Consider the following 16187-nt stretch of genomic DNA (forward strand, 5'->3'; position numbering starts at 1 on the left):
AGATTTAAAGACACGTTTGGGCATATGTACATTTTTTTCTGGGCAGGGTCTCCGCTTTCATTAGACCCTCAAAGGAGCCTCGTTACCCCCACAATAGTGATGGTAACTGCTGTTCATTTAAAATCCACCGTGTTACGCGTTCATACCAAGATATTGTTATGGCGACTACTGTTCTTTTCTTTATACACTATTTTGTAGTCTCATGTTTGCAGATAAACTGGGGCTTAGGAAACTTACACAACTTGATGAGAAATAGCTGGGTCTTGAACCCGGGAAGGCTGGCCCTGGGACGACTGCTTTGAGCTGCTACTCATGTAATCCTTCCAACGGTCCTATGAACAGAGGCTGTTACCCCATTTCAGAGACCAGGGCACTGAGGCTCAGCTGTGCTCAGTACTATTGCTAGAAGTGGGCAGAGCTGGGACCCAGGCAAGGTTTGTCTGCCTCCAGGGCTGGAGGGATTGACTACCCCTGTTGTCTCCCAGATCCTGGGGCTGAGTGTTGTTGCTTGTTGATCACTACACCTACTTTTTCTTCACACCTGGCCCACTTCACTCATCTCTAACCTGCTTGATCCCTGTCAACAGTGGGACTTTCCACTCCTATGCCAGGGCCCTGGGGTTGGGAACATGATCCAGAGCCAAGGTGGAGGGACTCTCCCATTCCCGGCCCAAATTCCCTACCTGCGAGCCCCAAAGGATATTTTCCTGGTTCTGGTTTCACTGTTCTGGGAAGACCAGCGGGCTAAGGAGAGGCCTTCCTTCCAAACTCGAGCAGGTGATATTGTTTCCAAGGGCCCAGGGGCCTGAAGGAGTATCTGCCCCGGGATGCTGACAGCAGGCTATGAGCAGTGGCCTGCTGAGTGCCCGAGGGTCCTGGAGGGTGGAAAAAAAATACGTAACTGCCCTGGGTCTCGGAAGGTAGAAAGAAAACACAGAGGGAAGCTGCCCGTTACTGAGCCCTGTGACCCCACTGTTTAGATCTTTCAAATGGTTATTGCTTCAAAGAAGCTTTCTAATAACACAAGGCTATCTATACAAAGACCACAAGAAAATATTTAAAAATAAGAAGCATACGTCATGTCTTGTGGCTTCTTCTTATGTTTATTGTTAACTATCTATCTGGCCATGGGGCACCTGGGTGCCTCAGTCAGTTAAGCGTCGGCCTTTGGCTCAGGTCATGATCCCGGAGTCTCAGGATCAAGCCCCATATCAGGCTCCCTGCTCAGCAGGGAGTCTGCGTCTCCCTCTGCCCTCACCCCGCTTGTGCTCTCTCTCTCACTCTCTCAAATAAATAAATAAATAAATCTTAAAAAAAAAACAAAACTATCTGGCCAGATTTAAAATGTTATTTTGAATAGGTAATATAGGCAAATATTAAATAGTATATCAGGATATTCACAATTTTCCCTTTCATCCCCATTCCTCGTCTTCCAGTTCCCTTCCCTAGAGAAACCTCGAGGATGTTTCTTACATAGGCTTCCAGAAATATTTTATACCTATACAGGCAAATACGTGCAAATTTGTGTATGTATGCATGTATGTATATGCATAAATGTACTCTTTTTTAAAAAAAAGATTTTATTTATTTGAGAGAGAGAGAGTAAAGCGAGAGAGAGAGAGAGCGAGCACGAGCCGGGGGTGAGGGGCAGACGGAGAGGGAGAAGCAGACTCTCCGACGAGCAGGAAGCCCGATGCCGGGCTCGATCCCAGGACCCCGGGATCATGACCTGAGCTGAAGGCAGATGCTTACCCACCTGAGCCACCCAGGTGCCCCCCACCCCATCATTTTATAGATGGGGAAGAAGAGGCTCCAGGCTTTGGCCACTCACACAAATCCCGCAGGTGATGGAGGAGGGCCAAGCTAAGGTTCTGCCCTGGGCCGTGTGACTTAAAGCCTGCGTTTCTTCCACCTTCCCCTCCTGGTTCTTGTTTCTGCCAGAGGAGGAGGCCGTGGGAGCAGTCTCCTGCTCAGGGCTCTGTGACTGACCATATAAAGTGTCAGGGAAAAGCTAGAGTCACTTCCTAATACGGTCACAAGAGGGAAACCCTGGGCCTGTGGCTGGGACCTGCTGATGGCATGGGGCCCTGAGATGTTGGCTGGGACACAGCAGGCGGGGATATTGAAACCTCTGAACTTGACCGGCTGGAGAGGGGCTTGTGTGGGGGACAGGGGGGCAGAAACACCACCAACTGCAGTGTGGGGACTGGGTCTGGTGAAATGAACCGAGGTTAAACAGCAGACCTAAAGCCTGCAGATTCTGAAGCCCAGCCACCCTGCATGGGGTATGCTCCTGCCAGCCCAGCTCTTCCTCTCGGGTTGTTGTGCCTCAGAAAGATGGGCTGAACTGAGTAGAGATTCAGATCTGCCTGGAAGCTTGGGTTAAGTAAGGGCTTGCTTGGGGGCTTTGCACCAGGAGCTGTCCGAGGCAGACAGGAGCAAAGTGATACTTCTCCTATTCATTGTATTCAGCAAGCATTTACTGAGTGTCTGCCTTGTGCGCGCCCCGTGCTGGGCTGGCAATACCGGGGTGGGGGTGGGCAGCTTGCAGTCCAGGAGGTGTCATTTAGGATGAGCCCTGAAAGAGGAGATGGAAATGGCTCTGGGAAGATGGAGGGGAGACGTAGAAGGTTCCAAGCTGGCAAGGTTTCTGTCATCATGAAGTAAAGGGAGCAGGGTGTAGTCACCTAACATTTATTGAGCACCTCCCGTATACCACGCACTCTGTTAAATGCTTCACGAGCATTATCTTACAGCAAGCCTGCGAAGGATCTACTGTTACACATCTTTGTTTTGCAGCTGAGGAAAACAGGCTCAGAGAGGTTAAGAGACTTGCCCAGGGTCACACAGCCAGGAAGTAGCAGAATGGGGGTTCACACCAAGTCTGCAGTACTCGATTCTGTACCCTAAACCACTGCCCCTTACTGCCTCCAGGTCAAGGGCTTGGTGAGAGGGTGGTTTGGGCTGTAAATGACACCCACATTCTAACAAGGGCCTGGCTGTTGGCAGGGGCCACAGTGCAGGGGCATCTGGAAGTGGAGTTAGGACCTGAAGGAGAGGTAGGACTTGGCTGACCATTCAAACGACTGATCGTTATCTGGGCACTTACTCTACGGGAGGCCCCATGCTAGGGACCAGGACACAGATGAACGGGACAGAGCCCCTGCCCTTGGTCACGAGGTCAGCAAACCTCTCCTGAGCACCTACCGTGTGCCGGCCCAGTGCAAAGCCCCAGGTCACAGAGATGAAGGCACTGCAGCCCCTGTTCCAGGGAATCTTTGTAATTAACATACCCCTCAGGCATTCATTGGGCAAGCACATAGTGAGCACCTGCTGTATGCCAAGGCCTATGTACGGACTGGAGAGGAGGAAGTGGGTGCTCCGGCGCAGCACGAGGGGGCTGGACGATCAGATGGGGGAGGGGGGCATCCGGGCCGACAGTGGACCCATCAGGCCGAGTGCGGGTCCCGGCCCCTGCCTGCCTCTGCAGGAGCCTCCCCCTTCATCCTTGCTTGTCTCCTCCTTTATGATCCAGACACACCACACTGCTTGCCGTGCACCCGCATGCGCGCCCTCGCCCTGCTGCCTTCCGAGCCTTTGCGACCCCCCGAGCAGGCTAACACCTCCTTGTCTGTTAGGATTCAGGGCAGGGCGCACCTCCCCACTGGCAGTTTCCCTGACCACCCCCCAATGTGGATTAGGGCCCTCTCTTCCTTGCTCCCCTTCATTCCCTGGGCTGCATCCTGGGTCTAGGGACATTATTTTTAAATGTCCTTGTCCCCTCTCTGATCTGTGGGTTCTTGGAGGGCAGGGGGCCACCACTGGTTTATTTATCTCCAGCATCTAGCACAGACCCGGTATGCAGTAGGTGCTCAAGAAATGGCTGATGGTCTGTGTTGACCTCATTCCTGCCTTTTTAGGGGAATGCTGAGAACCAGGGAGATTATTCCCTCCTCCCCCCGCCAATCCTGTCCCTTTTGAAGAATCCTGTCCCCCTCTCACCCAGGCCCATCACACACCATTGTCCCTTAGCAGACTGAGCCCTGGGGGGGACGCCCCTCCTCCAATCAGCCGCAGGCATGGCTGAAATCCCTTTGCGGGCAGGATGTTGTGCTTTTTGTTTTCTTTAACCCCAGAGCCTTGCACGGTGTCTGGGACATACACACTGAATGAGTGAGGGACTGAATGAACAAATGATGCATTGTTTTTCTTTCTGTAGGTCGGGCAGAGTTCGGACAGCCTCATGGGCGGTGCTCAGGCTTGGCAGTGGGCCGAGCTGGGCTTGGTGCCTCTGAGGTCTCGCTTTGTGACTTTGGTCAAGTTGCTTAACCTCTCTGGTGTTTACTTTGCCCTGAGTGTCACCCAGAGATGGGCCATCTGCTCTTCCTTTTGTCCCTTCTAGGGGGATTGGAGGGAGAGCCTGCTTCGTGGCCTCTTAGAGCCTCAGGCAGCACTGATGCTATTGTTTGGGAAAAGCAATCCCTGTGGGACAGGATGGAGCCTGTCCCCTGAGCTGTGACCTCAGCCCAGGGAACAGCCAACGCCTAGGAAAAGACAGCCGGAGCAAGGAGAATGCCTCGAATGTGTGCTCATGGTGGGGTTTGCCGAGCGCCCCCACGCCCTTTCCCTGGTCTGATTATTTCTAGATGCTTCTATGCCCTTGGTGGGAGCAGGACAACTTTTTTTTTTTTAAATTGTGGTAAAATCCATATAACCTAGAATTCACCATCTGAGCCAGTTCCAAGGGCACAATTTGATGGCATTTAGCACATCCACAGCGGTGTACAATCAGCAACACTATCTAGTTCCAGAAGATGTTTTTTTTTTTTTTTAAAGATTTTTTTTTTTTTTTTTTTTTATTTATTTGAGAGAGAGAGTGAGAGAGAGAGAGAGCACAAGAGGGAGGAGTGGGAGAGGGAGAAGCAGACTCCCTGCTGAGCAGGTAGCCCGATGCGGGACTCGATCCCTGGACTCCAGGATCATGACCTGAGCCGAAGGCAGTCGCTTAACCAACTGAGCCACCCAGGCGCCCCGAAGATGTTTTTTTTTTAAGATTTTATGTATGTATGTATGTATGTATTTGAGAGAGAGAGGGAGAGAGGGAGAGAGAGAGAGAGAGAGCAGGGGGAGGGGCAGAGGGAGAGGGAGAAGCAGGCTCCCCCCTGAGCAGGGAGCCCGATGCGATGTGGGGCTCGATCCCAGGACCCCGAGATCATGCCCTGCCCCGGAGGCATTCAGCCGACTGAGCCAGCTAGCTGTGTGAGCCAATGACAACCTCACATGGACAGCAGGGAAATCACAGTGTGACGGTCACAGGGTAGATAAGAGGATTCAGTGAAGAGATGCCCGTGAAGTGCTTAGAGCTCAGTGCCAGGTGCACAGTAAGTACCCAGTAGACAGAGGCTCAGGGAGGTGAGTGGCGGCGTGCAAGAGAGGGGCTGAGGTCTGAACGCCGACTGTCAGAAAGCACACAGCTCTAAGAGAGAACATAGGTGGCCCAGAAACCCAGGGGTTTCCTCCTCTTCCCCCATACCCAGCCTATCCGTGATGCCCGAGCGTTCCCATCAGGACTCTGAGCCTCAGTTTCCCCATCTCTGAAATGGCCATATGAATGCATCTAACAGTTTTGCCGTGAGGATGTAGTGGAAAAAATGCACCCAGAGGTGCTCAGTACGTGTTTAAATGCAGGCGGTGATGGGCGTTGCTGGGCCCGGACCCCGGGGAACCAGACGTCCGAGCTCTCCTCGAGGCCGCGTGCCGCAAGTAAGCTTGGCTTCTCTCTTTGGCAGACGTACTCTGGCCTCTTCTGCGTGGTGATCAACCCCTACAAGCAACTGCCCATCTACTCGGAGAAGATCGTGGACATGTACAAGGGCAAGAAGAGGCACGAGATGCCGCCCCACATCTACGCCATCGCCGACACGGCCTACCGGAGCATGCTGCAAGGTGAGCCGCCTGCCGGGTGGCCGGGGTGCTGCACGGGGGTGCTGCTCGGGCCGCCTCCGGGAGCGCCCGTTCTGTCTGGGCCCCTCCTGCCCCCCGCCGGCCTGCAGTCCTCGCCAAGAATGCGGAGTTTGGCAGGCGGCACTGGGGCCTAGGAGCCTTGTGCCTGAAAAAGGGAAAAAGCCAGCCGAACATCTGGGCGCGCGGCTGGGAGGGTGAGGGTGGGGAGCGCAGACGGCTTGGGCAAATACGGGCATGGGCCGCCCAGCCTCTCTGCTGCCCCCGGGCCCGGCCTGCCATCTGCAGGATAGCGCGGTGCCCTCCCCACCTCCCGAGGGAAGGGGGTGGCCGTCAGCCCTGGGGCCCAACCTGCCAGCTCTGCGTTTTCAGCCCTGGGGGTGGTGTGAGAGGTCTTCTCCTCTCCAGCCTCAGTTTCCCCATCTGTAAAAAGGGAGTGATAGGGTCCACCTTGCAGCTTGTGGAGATTCTCATGCAGCCTTGTCCAAACTCAAGACCTTTGCATATGCCCTCCATGTTTGTGTATTACTATTATTAGTGTTGTTATTACTATTATTAACGAACTTTTAATTGAGGTAAAATATACATACAGTAGAGGGCATAAAGTGCACAAACTTAGTGTCCAGCCTAAAATTAACTTTGGCATATGTCTGCAGTCATAGAGCCACCACTCAGACCAAGATGTGAAATATTTCCAGAAAGTTCCCTCACGCCTCTTCCCAGTCAATACCTCCTCTATACCCCCCCAGAAGTAACTGCTATTCTGACTTCTGTCACCATCAGTTTTGCCTGCTTTTAAACTTCATAAAATTGATGTCCTTATATTACTTACTTAATATTTTTCTCTTAAGCTCTCTCCCCCACAATCTAGTTCAGACTGAATAAAAAAGAGCAGTATACTAGATTAGTTAAGAGCATGGATTCTAGAACAGGGGTGCCTGTGTTTAAATCCCAGCTCTGCCACTCACCAGCTGTGTGACCTTGAGCAAGCTACTTAGCCTCTCTGTGCTCTGCTTCCTCATCTGCAAGAGAGGATTATAATAACTGTGACCTACCCGTAGGGCTGATGTGAAGATTAAACGTACGATTGCATAGCGCTCAGAACAGTGTCTGATACTTGGTCAAAACTCATGAAGTGTAAACGATTATCATCATCGTGCACGAAACCAGATGTTACTTATGCCAGCTATGTTTGTTTCTTTTTTTTTAGAGAGATTTTATTTATTTATTTATTTATTTATTTATTTATTTGAGGGGGGGGAGGGGAGAGAGCGAGTGAGTGGAGAGAGGAGCAGAGGGAGAGGGACAAGGAGACTCTGCAGAGCGTGGAGACTGATGCAGGGCTCAACCCCACGACCCTGAGATCATGACCTGAGTTGAAATCAAGAGTCAGTCACTTAACCGACTGAGCCACCCAGGCGCCTCTGTTATGTTTTTTTCTAATGCACATTGAAGAGAATATACAACTATTAAAATTGAAACCATTAATCTCAGTGGCACCTAAAATCACTTCGCCGTGCTTTGTGGTACATGGAATTAGGGCATGTCCTGTGCTCAGTGCGGTGGCTGGTGTGCCAGAAGCTTGAACAGTAGAAGTTTGCCCTGGCAGGGCCTCTTCTCGGCCTCTATCTGAGTAGCACTTTGGGTCACGGCACATACCTCCTTTCACAAGAACACACGTTTTCTTTTTTTTAATCATCAGCACAATTCTGTGAGATAGGGTCGGTGTTACTACCTACGCTTTATGACAGAGACAACCGAGTCTCTCAAAGGACCTGGAAACCCAGGCCGTGGCCAAGTGGGGCTTCTCCCAGGAATGCAAGGCTGGTTCAAGATTCAAAAATCAGTCAATATAATAGCCTAAAGAAGAAAAACCACAGGATCAGATCAATGGATACAGAAAAAGCGTTTGACAAAATTCAAAATCTGTTCATGATAAAATCGCTCAGAAAACTAGGAGGAGGAGGGAATTTCATCAACTGATACAAGGCATCTACAAAAAAACCCTACATTTAACATCATACTTAATAGTGACAGTTTGAAAGCTTGCCGCATAAGATGAGTAACAAGGTAAGGATGTCCGCTCTCACCACCCCTAATGAACATTGTACTAGAAGTTTTAACCAGTGTAATAAGACAAGAAAAAGAAATTGGGGCATCTCTAAGTTGTAAGCTTCACCTGTTCAACTGCCTTGGTCCTCTCTTAGTAAATCCCTTTGCCTCAAAACAGTTGAACTCTTGCTTTCCTCCTCATGTGTTTTGGGTGCATTGTAAAAAGGGCAGTACCCATCACAGTGTCACTGATCTTTGGGGAAGGGTGAGAGGATTTTCTTTCCTGTAAATGGATCTGGTCTTGAGACGCCGGAGTTCTCCCGTCCTTACACTTGGGAGAGGGCAACGGAAAAGGACTTGGCAGTCCTAAAGCTGTATATAATTTTATGTGACTATGAGGTGTGGGAATAGTCCTAAGGTTATGAACCAGCAGCTGGTAGGCTGCATCCAGCCTTCAGATAAGTTTGGTGTGGGCCACACAGTTTTAAGGATACTTGAAGTAGTTGTCAATTTTTAACAATTGGGAAATTATACATAAAAACTGTATGTATTTTTATAGGGGCATGAGTTTTCCAGTTCCCCAGTCCTTACGTGGCCTGGGGCACTCGTTTGTGTTAACAGCCCGGCCCTTGTGTTTGACTTTGCAAACTCTGAAATAGCTACCTCCAAGAGTGTCCTGAGTCAGGAATTGAGAACTCAGTTCTGGAAATGCCTGAGGGCAGGGATCCAGGTGTGTCCAGCCTAGAAGGGCTCAGTAGAAGTGCCCCCAAGTTACTGACAGAATTACCCAAACCCCACGGGTATGATGACCCAAGCTGGATCATTGCAGACATGGGACTGCCATTACCTTCAAAGACCAGCAGATGGAGCCTTATAGAAAGGGCAATGGAGATGAAATCTCAGGTTGTGAAGGATGGCTCCTGGAGTTAGATATGTGTCTTTGTTTATAAAAAAAAAAAATTCTTTGTGGTCTCCCTTGATGGAGAAGTTTACAGTGATGGTTCACACACCTTCTTAAGGAAGCTGAACATCACAAAGTTATAGTATTCATGTCGTTTGGGTTGCTTTTAGTTGCACAAAAATATAGCATACCATATAGCAATTAAAGTGGTTTAAACAATAGGAGTTTATTATTTCACACAACAAGAAGTGCAGGTTGATGATTTCAGGGTTAGTTAATTCAGCAGCTCAAAAACAGACCTCTTTGGGGTTTTCTTGGCTTCTTCCTCATGGTCACAAGATGGCAGCCATAGCTCCAGACGTCATGTCCTCATGCTATCATGTCCAAAAGCCTGAAGGAAGTGGGATGTTAGGTTCTTTTCCTATGTCTCTTTTTTATCAGGGAGAAAAACCTTTTCCAGAAACTCCTCAGCAGGCATCCCCTTATGTCTCATTGGCTAAAACCTGGTTACATGCCAACCTCTAAACCAATGGTTGGCAGAGGACCTGGGACGGTAGTAATTGTTTGTAATTATGTCTCATTGGCTAAACCTTTGGTCACATGCCAACCTCTAAACCAGTGGTTGGCAGAGGACTGGAATGTTAGTAATTGTTTGTAATTATGTCTCATTGGCTAAACCTTTGGTCACATGCCAACCTCTAAACCAATGGTTGGCAGAGGACTGGAATGTTAGTAATTGTTTGTAATTATGTCTCATTGGCTAAACCTTCGGTCACATGCCAACCTCTAAACCAATCATTCGCAAAGAGGACTGGGACCTTTATAATTGGCTTGGACTATTCCTGGTTGTTTCGTGGAGCAGCTCCCACAAGCACGTTTTCTCTGAACACCAGAATGACATGAAATTCTTTTAGCAAAGGAGAAGGGGGAGTATCAGGTAAGCACTGCCACAGTGCTCTTAAAATACGTATGTATAACTTTAAAAAACCTTTAATATTTTACGTTCATCCTAAAAAAAATTAAAACATGTATTTAAGCTAAAGAGAATATACCAGCACCCATAATTCTATTGTCCAGAGATCACCACTGTTAATGCTTTGGTATGTAACCTTTCATGTAATAACTGAGCTGAACATCCTGAAATAGAAGAAATTTTGATTATCTGAAAATAAGTGATTCCAGAAAAAAAAATCACTTGAAACAGGGACCAAAATTTCACTGTAAGGGGGAAAAAAAAGGGTTGACTGGGCTGGGGAAATGACATTGCAAATTGTCAGTCTGTTTTATCTACATATAATAGGAATTTGGTTATAATTGCAACTAGATGCTAAATCTTAGATTGAGTAGAAAATTAAGGGTTGATTTTTTTAAACTTTTTTGGGGGGGACAGAATCCCAGGAGAGCGTAACACAACGTTCTTCATGTCATATTTGATTTCTGCAGCAGGAGCTAACGAGAATAATTTTTGCAGACTTATGAGAGCGGTCACCGGTTTTCCCAAGGGCTCTTCCATTTTGGGGGTGCTTCATAAAGCCCCCATCGTGTTGTCCTTCATGATGACTCTGTGATACTTTGTCGTGAATTGACCTGACTTTTTTTGTGTGGCCTTCCCAAGCTCATTGACTTCGTGACACATGGCACCTTCAGGGAAATTGGCAGTTTTATGGACCTGCTGCTTTGTTCTGTGCGTGTATCATGCTGGTGGATGTTGCCAGCCCGTAATCGGCAAGATAAAGCGGCTGACTTGGTGGGTGGCAGTGTGCAGGCCAGAGAAGGATGCCTCAGTGGGGTCTGATTTCCAAAGAGGTGGACTCACTGAAGACTATTTTTGTGTTGTGATCATGTTTCAGTGTTACACTGGATGAGGACGATCCCCAGTGTTAATACATTTCATTCCCTCTAGGCTCTATGTTACCACACACAGTTACATAGTGAAATAGAAAATTACTTAGAAATGATGACACATTTTAACCCCCCAAGAGAAAGTGACAGCTGTGAGCACACATTTCCATACAAGATAAACTTTATTTAGTTTAAGTGTGAATCAACAGCTGCTCCACATGGGTTCATTCTGGCATTACCTGGTACTTTCTGGAAAACTACTAATGATAGACCCCAGTGAAACAAATCATGGGGGGAAAAAATGCAAGCTTGGGAAAATAACTTTTTCTCTAGAAAGTGCAAGTTTGGTTTTTGCAAAGGAAGGTGTAGGCCCAGTTTGTGACTCCGCTGATGAAGGTCGTGATCCCAGGGGGTAAGGTCACTCGGCCGGGATCCACAATGAGCTTTCTGTCTTGTTGGTTCCTAAATCCTTTGTAGAACAAGATGCAGTGTGAAGAGGTGGGGTTGGGGAGAGATGGATGACACATGCACTGAATATAAAATGTAATGTTTGAATGTGTTACATGAACCCGTCACTTCCTGAGGACCCATACATACCCTGCCTAAGAGCCAGACTCCATCCGTGTCTACCTATTCACCTCTGCATCTCCAGTGATCTGCTGGGGCCTGGCACGTGGTAGCTGCTCAGTTAGTATTTGTGGATGAATGAATGAATGAATGAATGTACTTAATCACTAATTCTACCCCAAATTCTCCTTTCTAAATGTGTCGATCTCCTTTTACTATGTCTAGATATATGTTGAGGACCCTGCTTATAGCTTCTCCTTGAAGGTGATTACTACTGGAGCCTTCTCACCCACCCTGGCTACCCTCTATGACAGGTAGCTGACATCCAGGACCTTCCTTATCATGCTTGGAATTGGCTCCACCCTCTCATGGTGGATTCCTTGTTTCCTGGTTTCCATGTCTTCCTCTTCCTTGATTTACTCTCCTATTTAAATGGAGCACCTTTTCTAGTACCTTCTCAAGTAAGGATGTATACGAGACAGATTGAGATCCTGCATATCTCATCTGAAGACTTGATGTGTCTCTAATACGTAAGGGCCAGTTTAGCTGAGTTTACAGTTTTAAGCAACAAATAGTTTTCTTTCAGAATTTTTAAAAAAGATTTTATTTATTTATTTGACAGAGAGATAGAGAGAGAGCACAAGTAGGCAGAGCGGCAGGCAGAGGGAGAGGGAGAAGCAGGCTCCTCGCTGAGCAGGGAGCTGATGCGGGGCTCGATCCCAAGACCCTGAGATCATGACCTGAGCCAAAGGCAGATGCTTAACCAACTGAGTCACCCACGTGCCCCTCTTTCAGAATTTTTAAGGCATGGCTTCACAGCCTTCTAGCTTGCTTCATTGCTGAGAAGATAAAAGCCAATCTAATTCTTAATCCTTCGAGTGTGACCAAAAAAAATTTTTTTTTCTCTCCTTCTCTGGAAGCTTTTAGACCCTTCTTTATCCCCATGTTCATGATGTTGATGGGATTTGTCTTGGGTCTGTTTTCACCCATTGTGCTGGAGACTTTGTGGACGCTTTTCATCTGTAAACTCATGGCCTTATATTCTGAGAAATTTTTGTGAATTACTTCCTTGATGATTTATTTCTCTCTGTGTTCTCTGTTCTGCTTTTCTAGAAGTCTTCTCATGTCCGGGACTGTCCCATCTCCTTTTTATTCTTTTTTTCTGGACAGTTACTTCAACTTTGTCTTACAACCCTTCTTTTAAGTTTTAATTTATCATATATATATACATATATATGATATACATATATATATACACAAATAAATATATTCTTTTTCCATGTGATGTGATGTCCTTTTCCTTGGAGGATTCTTCTCCATGCCTAGTCTGTTTCTTCCAAGATGCTTATTTTCCTAGTGATTCGTTTCCACTTCTGTCTGAGGTATTAGTAGCTTTCTTCAGATGTCTGCTGATTCCTGGCTGCCCATTCATCTGGGATACTCCAGTGCAAGGTGGATGGATGCTGTGGGCTTGCAGGAGGAGCTTGCTGGTGATGAGCTTGGCTATAGTTTGATTGGAGCTGGGCCATTCCACTGGGGCTCTTCTGATAGATCTGTCCATTTTTTTGTCCTTGGGCTAATCAGGTTTTTCAGGGAAGACTTATGCAATCGTCTCCCTGGCAGGTCAAGATCTGTCTCCCTTCATTGTGAGGGTCTAGTTAAGAGGCCAAGGGTTTCAAACTGTGGAATGAAACTTGCACTTTATCCTTTCACTACGGTCCCTGATGCCGTCCAGGGATTTTATTCTGCAGAGAATAAAATCTGTCTTCTCCTGTGGGCTGGGGAAGGACAGTCACTCGGCTGCAGGAAGCATGGAAGGTATGTCTAGCAGCTTCTCAGACAGACTTTCAGCCCATCCTTGTGTTTGTAAATCCTCCTTCGCCCTGTCTCCCTGAGCCCCCTGCTGTGGCCAGTTACTGAGGTTTGGCCTGGGGGCAGGGGATTCTGTGATGAAATAGGTTGCTTTTAGCTTTCCCCACCACCAGATTAGACTTCTCCTTTCCTGGAACTGTCCTCACTCATCCTGTTTTCTGGCCTCCAAGACTTCCTTGCTCTTCTCTCTTTTCCAGTTCTTCATTTCAACTTGAAAAATCCCTTTACTGTCATTTTACTCAGGTTTGGGGAGGGAGGAACATGAACGGCAAGTGTTCCACCCACTATCTTTCAGTGGAAATTCTTTCAAACCTTCTTTTCCAAAGAATTGATAATGATAATAGTGGATTTTTTTTCAAAGATATATTTTTTAAGATTTTATTTATTTGAGAGAGAGATTGAGAGAATGAGAGGGAGGAGGGGCAGAGGGAGAAGCAGACTCCCCACAGAGCAGGGAGCCGATGTGGGACTTGATCCCAGGACCCTGGGATCGTGACCTGAGTCAAAGGCAGACGCCTTACTGACTGAGCCACCCAGGCGCCGCCCTCAAAGATACTATTTTTTAAGTAATCTCTACACCCAACTTGGGGCTCGAACTCACAACCCCAAGATCAAGAGTCAGATGCTCCACTGACTGAGCCAGCCAGGCACCCTGATAATAACCCCACGCAGTGGGGACTCTGCTTCTCCCTCTCCCTTTGCCCCTCCCCCCCCTCCCCTTGCTCATGCTCTCTCTCTCAAATAAATAAAATCTTTAAAAATAATAATAAAATAAAATTAAGCCTTGAAACTATTATAGTGCCCGCATATGGACTCTAGAATAAAAACAATACTAAATTATAAAGTCAGGAAGGCCAACAAAGTTTTTACTTTTCCCCATAACATTTCCGTTGCTGGTTTTTATGAAACAGCAAATACCGAACCCTTTCAAAATTTCTCGTTATTTTTCCCTCCCTTCCTTCCCGTGTGTGTGTGTGCACGTGGGCCTGTGTTTATAGGACTTGTCCGTTAATCCAACCCTGGAGGCAGGGGCTATATTAATAGCCTCATTTTAGAGCCTGGGAAACTGAGGCTCGGAGAGGCAAAGAACTTGCCAGAGGTCCCGTGAGGGTCAGAGCTGGATTTGAACTTGGCTTATCGGATGCCCAAGCCTAAGGCTTGCCCGGTCAGCTAGCTGTTGTGCGGAGCCCCCGACTGTCCCGGGGAAGGTGGTTTGCTCCCGGAAGGTCTATCTTCTTACACATGTGGGGTGTTGAAGGCTCAGCCCTGGTGAAGCGACAGCTAGCTGACCGGGGTAAATTAACAGGATGCATGTGGGGAAAGCACCACCCCTGAGGCTTTCCCGACAAGCCACTTTGGATCTCCTGCCTCCCCTGCACGGGTCCCCAGGGCTGGGGGAAGGGTGTGAAAGGCACATAGGATTTTGTCCTGATGTGCTGAGTGGAGTCATCAGGGTTTGTTGCTGGAAGTGTTTTGTCCTCATGTAATTAGCACCAAAGGGCCACTCTCAGGGGATTAAAAAAGAAAATCACAGCTGGCTGGCCTCTATCAGCTCCGGGGCTCTCGGCTGAACCCTCTTCAAACTGAAGAGAAATCTGGGAGGCGGCATGGGCTAACCTCTAAGTTCTCTGCTTTGCAAGTTCCCACACTCAGTTGCGTCCCTCTGTCCGAGGGAGGTCGAGGTTGGCGGGTCCTGGGGGGGGCCGGCTCAGGCTCACCAACCCCCCAGAGGCTGCTCCGTGAGCTTGGCAGAGAGAGGGAGAGCACCGATGTGTCCCCCCACCCCCACCCCCCGGCTCACTGCTCTGGAAAGCCCACGCGGCTCGGCTCTCTCCAACACCACGAGCCCGCCCATTTTACAAATGGACAAAACTGACACTCAGTGCACCGAGTGAGTTGGCCCCAGAGCCCCATGTCCCACCTGGAGACGTCACCCTCTGCTGCGCTCGAAACATTGATCTTCCCTCCAAGGCTGTGTGGTAGTGGGGTCCTGTTAACCCCATTTCGCAGACCAGGAGACTGAGGCCCCAGGAGGCTAAGGGACTGGCTTAGGCCTTCTCATTAGAAAGCTCTGAACTTGGCCTAATACCCTGTCCCCTTGGGCTAGAATCGCTGCAAGCTAGAACCACTGCACAAGCTCACTATTTTGGGTGACGTGGATGATGGCCCTGGTGATGATCACAGCAATTGCTGAGGTCTTCCACGTGTCGTGGGTAATTTTAAGCTTTGTGCATACAGTCTTACTTCACTGTTTTCATATCCTGGAAAGGGGTGGATTCCTATCCTTATTTTCCTCGTAAGGCCAGGGTCTTGCCCAAGAGGTAGAGCCAGGAAGTTATTCCCAGTGGTGTTGCTACAATGTGTCCCCGCAGAGGGGACCAGATGCATGGCTCCCGGCCTCTCACAGATTTTGCAGTGGCTCTCAGCTCTGCATCTGGCCGGATGGCGGGGTGGGCAGATGGGGGCTCCGTCCGCCTGGCTCGGTCATCACTGAGGCCCTGGGACATGTAGGTTTGCGCTCTGAGTTATCATGGGAAGTTCACGTTCTTTGCCAGGAAATGAGGAAGGGTAAAGGATCATCTGATTCTGATGAGCCTTTTATGGAGTGCCTGTGGTGTCTTACTTATACGGGGGGAGAGAGCTGGGGAGAATTCTTCTTCTTTTTTTTTAACAAGCAGTAAATATTGAGTTGAAGAAGCAGGCATGCTGAAAGGACTTGGGACAAAGTTTGGCTCTTCAGCTCTGGCTCTTTGACCACAAATGCATGCTCCAGCCTCCTCCCTCTGTGTTCTCCCAACCTCAGAGGGAATCTGGCTCCCTGTTCCCCCTTTGATTCAACAGTGTTGAGACCCCACTGGGGGAGGTGGGATGGTGAGGAGGGGTACCATCTACTTGGTGCAGATGAGGTGAAGGAGAAGGTAGGTGTATAATCAAATCATCCCCACAAATACATGTGCTCAGGAAGGGAGTTCTGGGGAGCTGTGAGGTGGAC

The 16187-nt window shown here is 48.6% G+C and overlaps 1 protein-coding gene across 6 annotated transcripts in view; it reads left to right on the plus strand.

Moving 5' to 3' along the window:
- MYH11 (myosin heavy chain 11) overlaps positions 1-16187 on the plus strand; it is a 112830-nt gene that overhangs the window by 19796 nt on the left and 76847 nt on the right. For all 6 annotated transcript variants that reach the window (XM_036115497.2, XM_078074770.1, XM_036115498.2 and 3 more), the window contains exon 3: positions 5790-5946. In XM_036115497.2, the coding sequence (XP_035971390.2) occupies positions 5790-5946 (157 nt within the window). The remainder of the gene's footprint in view (positions 1-5789; positions 5947-16187) is intronic.

The sequence above is a fragment of the Halichoerus grypus genome, chromosome 6 (genome assembly GCF_964656455.1).
Source record: "Halichoerus grypus chromosome 6, mHalGry1.hap1.1, whole genome shotgun sequence".
In the NCBI taxonomy this organism is placed as follows: domain Eukaryota; kingdom Metazoa; phylum Chordata; class Mammalia; order Carnivora; family Phocidae; genus Halichoerus; species Halichoerus grypus.